The sequence below is a fragment of the Equus caballus genome, chromosome 2, assembly GCF_041296265.1.
Source record: "Equus caballus isolate H_3958 breed thoroughbred chromosome 2, TB-T2T, whole genome shotgun sequence".
Taxonomy (NCBI): Eukaryota; Metazoa; Chordata; class Mammalia; order Perissodactyla; family Equidae; genus Equus; species Equus caballus.
In genome coordinates, this window is record NC_091685.1 from 11,291,509 (window position 1) to 11,302,001 (window position 10,493).

The window sequence follows — 10,493 nt, forward strand, 5'->3', positions numbered from 1 at the left end:
ACAAAGACCCAACTAGAGCTAACATGCTTTCTTCATTAGCAATCATTCTCTGAGCTTCCGCTCTCTGCCAGGCCAGAGGTAGGCACCGGATGTGCTGAGACTGACTTTCATAGTGTGTGTTGGGTGTGCGTTCAGGCACTGTGCTCAGGACCAGCGTGCTGGGGGTGGCACGGACATGATGCCTTCCCTCTGGGGAGACAGACATTAAGTGGGTAAACACACAGATCAACATGCACTTGCAGTTTTTGATAATGGCTGGGAAGAGACGAGCGGGGGGCTTCACAGAAGGCATGACCGCAGAAGGGGGAGAAGGGAGATCCAAGAAAGCCCCTTGGAGAAAGTGACGTTTAAGGCAAGATGTGGAGGACGGGTTAGTCCACCAGGCAGCTAGGAGGGCGGAGCCGTCTGGAGGAGGCTCTGACGCAGAGAAAGGGCTTGGCTACTGTTAGCAAGTTAGCAAGTGACAGGCGGCCCTGGGGCCAGATGGGGCTGGAGAGGAGGGTGAGGAGGTTGTGGGGTCTCCAAGGCCATGCTGAGAAGTTTGCCGAGTGTCTGAAGAGCTACTGGAAGCCCTTAAGGAGTTTAAGCAGGATCTGTTTGAATGAATAAAACAAAGTCTCCAGGAGCCCTCAGGCTTGCAGTAAAGTCATTAATGAAATATGGCAAGAATGAGTGAAAAAAGCGTTTATTTCTGTGCTCTAAACACCTTTCTTGAATACGTCTCCCTGCTTTTCCTCGGGCTGAGCTCTCTGCCTGGCGGCCTTCCTGGAGCTATCTTTTTGCTGAGTCCAACAATTCAGCTAACTTTTTTTCCTGGCATCCTCGTCCAGGAAGCTTTCCTGAACACTTCATCCGAGCTTCCCTCAGCACAGCCCTGAGCATGCCCTGGGCACTGTTCGCAGCATCACTGACCGCTCACGTGTCATTGTCCACCCTCCCTTCCTCCAAACCACCCCTGGAAGGGGGCGGAAGTGGGGGGCTGAAGGGAGGGGAAGTTGCAGAATCTTCTGCGGCAGACTGGCCCCGCCCCCCCCCCCACCAGTCGGGCTTGGAGCTGGACTCTGCCACCTGCTGGCAACAACTGGAATGGCAGGCAGGACAGGGTCGGGAGAAAGGCCACTCCTAGGCCCACTTAAGCTTTTTTGAAGGGGAATCACACAAGGTCCAGCTAGATGGAGGGCTTGTTTCAGAGGGCCTGATGATTTGGCAGGGCTGGGCTGGGAACAGGAGGGAGGAGCTGAGCGTTGATGGAACAGCGGCTCAGAGATGAGGACACAGGGTCCAGCCCTGTGGGGCTGCTGAGGCCTGAGTCCAGATCTTGGGTCCAAGCCAGACCAGTAGGGGGGCCTAGTTTGTTGCCATGGGGACCCAGGGCTGTGTCCCTACAGCTGGGGAGATGACCCCCCTCAGCGAATGAGGACATCCAGGGAGCAGGGACCAGCCTCAAAGCCAAGTGTCCACCCACGCTCCCCTTTTCCGGAACAACTTGTTTTGCTCCAAAGCTGGGGACTTTGACCTGAGAGGTGTGTTTTCCTACTGTTGGTCACCTGATGTCCTTCCTGCTCATCCCCCTCCCCCACCACCCTGAAAGCATGGTCCAGGGAGTCCTTGTCCTTCTCCAGGTTCTTTGGGGAAGGGGGGATGCTTGGGTAAGGGAGGCAGGACCTATGACTTGGGGACTGATAGGAAAGGCTGGGCTGCTGGAGGGGGTCCCGGCAGTGACTTCCTGCCCATCTCTTCTTGGCTCTCTCCTTCCCCTGTTTCTGGGACACCTCACTCTTCTGGGGTTTCTTCCTCCTGCTCCATCCTGACTCTTCTTCCTTTGAAAGACTCTTAGGTGTTGGGGCCGTATCCTAGTCCCTCACTGCTTCCTCCTTTCTTCCTGCACTCATCTCACCTCCCCCCCCCAACACACACACATACACACACCACACTCACATGCACACCCTGGGAAGACCATGCACTCCCATGCCTCAGTTACCAATGCTGTGCCACAGATGGGTCCCAGATCCAGCTCTCTACTGGAGACCCAGGGATCCCAATGCCTTCTGGACGTTTCCCCCGGAGGGTCCACAGGCACCACAAGCACAATACATCTAGGCCTGTAGCTCATCCTTCTTCCCCACCTCCTGAAACTTGCTCCGGCCCCTTCTGAGGCACCACCCTCACCACGCCTCACCATGCCTGCCACCCAAGCCAGAAATCTGTCCCTCCCTGTCCCTCCCCACCCACTCCCAGCTCGTCTCTGTGTTCTAGCAACCACGTCCTGTCTATTCAACCTCCTAAATAGGGCTCACATCCCTTCCACTGCCACTGTCCTGGAGCAGGCGGTGTTCCTGGCTGTGTGGCTGCTGTGGCCGCCTCTCCGCCACCTCCATTCCCCAGCCTTGCACTCCCCTTCCATTCTCCACACTGTGTGCGGAGGTGTCTTCTTAAATGCAGATCTGACCATGTGTCTCCCCTGCCTCCAGCCCTCCAAGAAGGCATCAGTGGATGTTTGTTAAATTCAACCTTGCTTCTTGCATTCCAGTCAGTGATTCCCTGGCTGTTCATTAACATCCACGGTGCCTACTCTAGTCAAACTTTGTGCCAGAAGATTCTGAGGACACCTAGTTGGGATAAGGAGGGAGAACAGGACATACACGTATGAGGGCTTCGCTCAACTCCAAGCGGAGTTCCCCTAGATCAGCAGAGACCCCCATCTCTGGCTGGTAATGGGGCCCGCTACACTCGTATGTGCACACACACATCCACGCACACACAGGAAGCCAGGACGGGTCGTGACGTCCGGGTGCTGCCCCTGCAGACCCTCCTGCGATAGAAAGGCTGCCCAGGAGGCCCTGTGAGCAGCAGTTTGGTGGCTTCTGAGCAGGGAGACTGTGGAGGGGCTTCCAGCTCATGCCCTGGCTTTGGGGGACCCTCCATCTCTGAGACTTGGCCCCAGTTTTCTGGTTCCTTCTTTCTAGGGGTCTGTGGAGCCAGACTCTCAGCATCTCCAGCTTCCAGGACTCCTGAGGTAGCGGGGGGCAAGGGCACCCAGCATGACCCTTGGCCCCAGGCCTCGACAGGTACTTGCATCTTTTTCAGTTCCTGAGCTGGAGGACCTGATGGACTCCATGTGATCCTGGGGGTTGAGGGTCCGAGGATTCAGGGCCCCAGACTGGACATTGCCCCCTGGAGGTGTCCTTTCCTTGTCCCCCCCAGCAGGGCTGTTCACCCACTCCTCTCCCTGTGATGGGTTGAGGTGGATCAGAAGGCATCTGGAGAGGCCTCTGATCAAGCCCAGATCTTGTCTCAGGGAGGCTCCGCTCAGCTTCCAGGGACCACATCTGGGGCCAGGAGGAAGAGCTAAACAGGGCCAGGTCAGCTGGGCTGGGTCGAGGGGCCAGGGACTGGGACCCTCAGGCCCTCCGTCATGGTCTCCATGGGAGAAGTGGATTTAGAGAGCTGCTGAGCTGGGCTGGGGGTGGAGGGACAAAAGTCAGGGCTGTGTCCCAGGACTGGGGCCCCGGGATCTGGTGTGGCCAAGTACAGACAGGTGAGGGGAGAACAGGAAATAGGCCAGGCTCTGGGAAAGGGGGCAGCTTTGACCTTTCCCTAGCTCCTGGGTTTTCCCTATGCTCTCCGGAGCCAGCCAGCAAATTTCTTAATCCCACTGTCAGCCTTCCAAGAGGCCCCGCCCGCTGGGTAGGAGCAATAATGTGTCACTCCTTTCCCAGAGCCAGCCCCACTGCCAGAAAAGGGGAGCCGATGCAAAAACTCTGGGGAGGCCTGGGGCTTGGAGGTGAGGCCCACCGCTCTCCCCGCACCTCCCTGGTCCTCAGACCACTTCCTTAGCTGGCCTCTGAAAGATGACCTCGAATGCCAGCTTGAGTGGGCTGGGCACCGGCCGGGGGAGGCCAGGCCTAGCAGCTCATTACCATGGGAGGGAGGGCGGTTTCCCTCCACCTTCCCTCCGCCTTCCTCCCTCGCCTTCTTCCTTACTACGTCCTCTCCTCCAGGGCCAGACTGAGCCCGGGCTGATCTCAGCAGACACCGCAGACTCACAGCAGCTCCAGGAGCCCCGAGACCAGCAGCCAGAGGGAAAGCCGGGGAGCTGCCTGCAGCCATGTCAACCCTCGGCTTGGTCATGCTGAGCCTGCTCGCGGCAGTGCCACCTGCCAGCTGTCAACAAGGTAGCACAGGACTGGGCCAGCCCTGGTGGCTGCGGTGGGGAGAGGGCTGGGCTGGGTGCTGGTGACCCAGGGGTGGATGGAGTGGTCTCTGGCCTCCCTCACCACCCCGCACCACCCTCGACACTTGCAGTTTGGAGGGGAAAGCAGGGCCTGGGCTAGCTGGAGGACCGTCCAGAGGCAGAGGCCTCCGAGCCCAGCTTCTGTCTGACTCATTTTCCCCGAGTGAGAAGGCGGGCAGCAGGGGAGATGCTGGGTCTAGGACTGGGGAGAGGGGTTGAGACCCAGGCTCCAGGAGCAAGAATTGCCCTAGAGATGGCTGGGTCCTGAGGACAGGGGGTCAAGGGCTACTAGGAGGGTGGCAGTGGGGCCCGAGCCACCCCTCAAAGAAAGGCTCGTCCCAGGGGAGGGCGGTGCTGTCAGGGGTTTGTCCATGGCTTCTGCCTAAATTCTTGTGCTTCAGCTTCCTGGGCTTGGGTAGGGGACAGTCCCCAGTGTGGCTCCCACCACATACCTGAGCTCTTTGCCCAGCTCTGTCTCTGTCTTGCTGTGCGGCCTTGAGCAAATCACTACCCATCTCTGAAACTCAGTTTTCTCATCCATAAAATGAGGACAATGAACCCACCCTGCCCATCTCCCAGGGCTGCTGCCAGGTCAGGGGTGTGACGGGGCTTTGAACCGGTGAAGCACTGTACCCAACGTCTGCATCTGCATCTGCAGCTAAAGTCTGGGGACTCTGCAAGTGGGACTTGGGTCCCAAGGAGGCTGGCAAAGATGCTTCCAGAGCACCCCTTCCTTTGCAGGTGCCCTGAGCTCTCATGCATGTCTGCCTCAACTCTGTCTCCCAGGTCTTAGAAGCCCTCTTGGGAACTGAAAACAGAGAGGCTGAGTAACTTGTGTGGGTCACATAGCAGAGCAAGAAAGGTCAGAGCTCACATCACCTCTCTCCTGCCCCAGGCTCTGCCCGATGCACCATATGCTCACCCTCGAGCCACATGGAGAGAGGAGCAGGGGACTGTGGGCCCTGGTGCATCTGGAGGGAGCTGGCTGCAGAGACTGGAGGAAGCCGGGAGAGGCCTCCCAGGGCTTGAGCCCTAACTCCCACTGACCTGGGGAAAAACAGGTCTGAGCCGTTGTTCTTGGGGAGACAATGAGTCTCAGGGAACCACTGTGAACAATGGAACTCGGGCTTGCCATACTGGGTCTCTTCCGTTGCTTAAACAGATGAGCAAGGTCTGACCTGCTACAGGCCAGAGAATTCCCAGACATCCCCCCTCCTTCGCAATACCTGCCAGGCTTGGAGAGCACTCAGAGAATAGGTAGGGCCTTCACTGCAGCAGGAGAGCCTCAGGGTAGACTCAAGAAAAGACTTCCCAGTGGGAGTGAGGCAGAATGAGGTTTTTGATGCCCAGCCTGGGCCCCTCAAAGTACAGGATGGCACTGGATGCTGGTGTTTTGGCCTGGAGGCAGGACCCCTCAGAAGCCTCCTGTTGGTCTCTGTCCCCTCCTGGGACCTCGACCTGCTGTGTGTCTGTCCTCAGCAGGGCGGAGCTCCCTCTGGCTCTTGAGCACCGTGATGCCCTAGGGAAATTAGAGTCCTTTGGGGCTGCCAGTGGACCAATGGCGGAGACTTCTGGGAAACCCTGAGGGTTAGAGGTGGTGTCAAGGGTCAAGAGTCAAAAGGCAGAGAAGGTGCATGGATGGTGCCTTGACCTGGTCTCTGGCCTAGTCCCCTAGGCACCCAGCCAGAGGAGCTAAAAGGGGTCAGATTTTGAAGCTTCCTTCCTGGCACCTGAGCCCCGGAGGAGAGCTTGCCCCTCTGTCTTACATTTCCGAAGACGTTCTGTCCTATCCCTCTCTCTGGGCACTTCTGACACCCCTAACTGAGCAGCCCTGCCTGCCCTGCACTCCCACGCCCCACCCAGCACCAGAGAAACCTCTTGTCACAGAACAGGATCTTCCAGATGCCAGCTCAGTCCTATTAGCCCTGGGCCGCCCCAGCGGGAGCCAGGGAGGAGGGGAGGCACCTCCACCTGACAGGCCTAGGCTGGCTGTCCAGGGGGCTGTCCTTTGGTCTCCGGGGCCCAGGCACTCCCTGGGGTGCCCTTCATGTGACCCACAGTGGGGGTGGGGGTGGCTCTGGGCTGCCTGGATCTCAGACTCAGCTCTCTGAGGCCTGTTCCCTCCTTGGCTCTTCATTCCTTCTTCGAGCTGCTGTCTTCCTTCCTCCAAACTGTCATCCCTTTCTTAAGCTCAGTGGGGGGGAGGGCGGTGAGATGTGTCCTCGTTCCCATCCCTGCCACCCCAGAATGTGCCCCCCGACCCCGGTCCTGGCAGCTGGCTGATGGCCTCTAATACAGGCCCCAGCCCTTGAGTGTGAGCCCCTCCCTCTCCTGTTCTGCACTTGTGGCCCCACTGTGGCCCTGCCTGCTGCAGCACCCTCCGTACTTGCCTCTTTCCAGGCCTGGGGAACCTGCAGCCCTGGATGCAGGGCCTGATCGCCGTGGCCGTGTTCCTGGTCCTCGTAGCAATTGCCTTTGCTGTCAACCACTTCTGGTGCCAGGAAGAGCCGTGAGTGCTGCCCAGGGGCCCTGGGGCTGGGCTGGCAGAGGCAGGGTGGGCCCCAGGATGGAGCTGCAGCTCTAGCAGTGGGAGAAGCACCTCAGAAACCCTGCGTCCAGTCCTTTCACCGGGTGGAAAGGATGCTGAGGTCCAAGGTCTCAGGGATGGGAGCTCCGGCTCGCTGGCTCCCACACCTGGCTCCATCGGCCCCGTGGCTCTGGCGCTCGCTCACTGTGGGCTTTGTGGAAATGCCTTCTCTTCTTGGCATCCCAGTGTTTCTATCTGTATAGTTGGGACAGTGACCCGGCCTGCAATGGGGGCTGTGAAAACCTCCGGAAAGGAAGGTCCCGTCTGTCTTCAGGGTCAGCTGCTGTGCCCATGCAGGGCTACAGAGGGGCAAGGGGACAGACACAACTCCTGTGCTCACAGGCTCCCAGAGTGGAAAGGAAGGGAGCCAGGAAGGAGCAATGAGAAGCGCAAGTACTGGTGCTGAGAGTGCAGAGTGCAGGTGGGCCTGTCCTGCTCCAGGGGCGTCAGAGGAGGCCTCTGAAGGATTGCACGTTTCTCGTTTCTCCTGACACCTGGAGAACTCGGAGGAGCCAGTCTCAGGATGGAGTGGGGTGGGAAGAGCATTGCAGTTGTGGAAAGAGTGCACGTGGGCTCCCGAGGTAGGGGCAAGGCACCAGGTAGAGAGGAAGGTGGGCTGAAATTCAGGCCACTCTGCACTTCTGACACTGAGGCAAGGCTGCGTCCCCCCCAGCTCTCACACAGGTGGCCTGGTGCCTGTGTAGCAGCAGCCTGCACGGCCCACTGAGGGGACACAGGCAGCTCACAGGTGGAGAGAGATGGAGATGCCCGAAACAGGCCTGGGGCGAGCAGACCCTCGTACACCAATGCCCCGCACTTCGGGCTTTCTCCTTAGCGCAACAGGAGTCCGGTGAGAGTTTGTAAGCCGGTCTCTGGAGGAGATGAGCATCGCCACTCTGGCTGCTCCAAGGCAGATGGGTGGGAGAGGGGCCTGCTTGCCAGTGAGGAGAGCCAGGAGGAGGCTGAGCAGGTCAGGAGAGAGTCTGGACTGTGCAGGCAGCAGAGGGGATGGAGAGAGGGGACAGGTGCAAGAGCTGTCTTGGGGGTGGACCCCCTGGAGTTGGTGATGGGGACAGCACAGGCAGGAGGGAGAAAGGATAGGGATAACCTTCAGCCTCTGACAGGACCACTCACTGAGACATGGAGACAGACGGGGCGACTGCTGAGTTTAACTTGGGACACATGAAGTCTGAGGAGCCTGTGGGGGGTCCAGGGGAAGACGGGCAGCGGTAGGGGTCCCTGTGACCCTTGCGGGAGGAGGTGCAGGGAGCAGTGGGTTTAAACGTGAGTATGAGGCCAGGAGACTTTTGTTGTAAATGCTTCCTTTCTCCACTGGCCCTGGCTCTGCCTTCGGCGGGGCCGCTGCCAGGTGTGATCCTACTGCCCGAGGGAAGCCCTGTGGGAATCTGGGGCAGACACTGAGTCCTGCTGGGCTCGCTCTGCGGGCTGAACTGAGGCCAGGGGGAAACAGCAGAGGGAGGCTGGGACGCGGCTGGCGAGGCCTCGGGTAAATCTTTTGCGAATCTCAGGCTGGGAGCTGAGGCCCCCACCGTGGAGCAGGGACAAGGGCGTGAGGAGGCTGACAGGGGCCCTGCAGGTTGGAGGCGCCTCTGTGAAGGGGCAGCCCCTGCCCTTGGACTTGTGAGAAGCAGAGCGCAGAACAGGGCCTGACTGGACCAGGGGGAAGTGGGGGAACAAGAGGACCCTCCTGATGAACCCCATCCCCAGGGAGCCGGTGAACACGGTCCTGACCACTGGGACCAAGGCAGATGGCATCCTGGTAGGCACGGACGGAAGGTACTCCTCGATGGCGGCCAGCTTCAGGTGAGGCCAGGACAGAGCTGCTTGCCCTGTGCTCCAGGGGCTCATGGGGACCTCAGGACCAGGTGCTTCTGATGGGGCAGAGGGCTGGGAAGGGTGAGGACTCACGTGGAGAAGGGCGGGGAAGAGAGGGGCTTCAGGGAGGGAGGGCTGGTGAGTGATGGGGGCTTTGTAAGGACTGTGGGGCCCCATGGGGACATGAAGTGTCAGTTTGGGGAGAGGGCCCAGTAAAGGCTGGGGACTTGGTGGAAGGGCTCAGAGGGTGGACTGGGACTCACAGAGTGGCGTGCAGTGGGGAGAAGGGGCTCAGTGGGGGGAAGGGGACTCTAAAGGGAGGAGTGGGGGGGCTCAGTGTGGGGAGAAGGATCTGTGGGGAGGGAGCTCAGTGGGGAGATGGGCTCAGCCTGGCGGTTGCTCAGTGGGGCCCAGTGGGGGAGGGGCCAGGGGAGGAGGGAGATGGGGTTCAGGGAGGTGGTGCTGAGAGGCCTCGGGTTTCAGGAACACAAGACCAGATATGGTGGGGAAACCCCCTTCTGGGACTCGAGCGTTTACTCTGGAAGATGCTGCCCTCAGAGGTGCAGGATGGGGCAGGGGGAAGGGGTGGGATGGAAGGTGCAGTGACCTGTCATCCTCTTTCAGGTCCAGCGAGCACGAGAATGCCTATGAAAACATTCCCGAGGAGGAGGGCAGGGTCCGGAGCACCCCCATGTGACCCCCGCTGGTCTGAGGTCCCAGCCCTGATCCCAGGTGCCTGTGATGGATCCTCAGCTCACCCCCCAGGCCACTTCTTTCTCTGTGCAGGAATCTACAGTATGGGCCAACTCCCCCAACCCCACATGGCCCCACCCTCCCCTGAATTGTCACCAGCCAGGGTCAGAGCTCAGACTGTGAATGGGTTGGGGCTCGGCTGTGGCCCTGGGGTCTCCTGGGGGGGGGGAGTCCCCACTCAATCAAATCAGAAGACCCTTCTGAAGAGGACTGTGAGCTCAGCACCTCCCCTCCTGCTTCCCGTCTCCTCCCCTCCCCCGTGGAAATGGCCCCTGGTTCTGTGAAATAAAGACGTTTTGTACCTCTGAGGCTGAGGCTCCCGGGGCTCAGAAACAGCCTCTCAGGCTCGGGGCCAGGTCCGGTCTCCTTTCTGAATCGTGACAATCACCTGCCATAGCCATCATAGCAGCTCTGGAGGATGACCCAGAGAGCCCTGGGGAGGCCCCTGGGGCCAGGGAGTCACCCACTCTACCCTTGTTCCGGGCTGAGACCCTCCCACAAGGCCCCTTCTGCTGACCTGCCCTTCACAGCTGCCATTCTCGGCAATTCTGGGCTCTTCTTTGTGTAGCATCAACACCCCCCTGCCCCACCCTCCCCCTCAGCCCCTTGCCTCCATGCTGCCTGGCATTGCAGTGGGTTCACTCATCTCTCATCCACCCAGCTCTATGCCCTTCCTCATAGCCCCTCTGGGCTGGGTTTTGGGCCTAGGAAGTGCCCAGAAAGAGTCTAGGACTCAGGAACTTGATTCGGGGGCTCCCCACCAACTTTCTGTGTGACTTTGGAAGAACCACGGTCCTCTCTGAGCTCAGCTCCCCCTCTGTGGAGGATCTGGCCAGTCTCACCACAGAGCTGGAGTAGACGCGTCCTCACCAACGCCACTGCCTCCCAGGCCTGGCTGGGGGTGGGGACGGGGAACCAACTGGTCCTAGAGGGAGAGAAGCAGGAAGGAGAGGGGACAGGAGGATGACTGGGTTGGGCTGGCTGACTCTGGAGGCCCCTCGCCTCTGTGACTGCCGTTCCTTTGGGAACAGCCTCTGTCTGTCTGAGGTGACTACCTGAGACAGACTCACACAAGAGCATCCC

At 59.7% G+C, this 10,493-nt stretch overlaps 1 protein-coding gene across 4 annotated transcripts; it reads left to right on the top strand.

Annotated features, from left to right (window-relative positions):
- Positions 1-1,602: 1,602 nt before the first annotated feature.
- Positions 1,603-9,718, top strand: PDZK1IP1 (PDZK1 interacting protein 1). Of its 4 annotated transcripts, none has more exons than XM_070248151.1 (6): positions 1,603-1,649; positions 2,967-3,068; positions 4,002-4,175; positions 6,635-6,743; positions 8,550-8,645; positions 9,282-9,718. In XM_070248151.1, the coding sequence occupies exons 3-6, from the start codon at positions 4,109-4,111 to the stop codon at positions 9,352-9,354; spliced, it is 345 nt and encodes a 114-aa protein (XP_070104252.1). In that variant the 5' UTR covers positions 1,603-1,649; positions 2,967-3,068; positions 4,002-4,108; the 3' UTR covers positions 9,355-9,718. The 4 variants fall into 4 exon arrangements, with proteins under 4 accessions (XP_070104252.1, XP_070104244.1, XP_070104257.1 ...); XM_070248143.1 differs by lacking the exon at positions 1,603-1,649 and adding an exon at positions 2,596-2,711; XM_070248156.1 differs by lacking the exon at positions 1,603-1,649 and adding an exon at positions 2,668-2,842.
- The last annotated feature ends 775 nt before the right edge of the window (positions 9,719-10,493 follow it).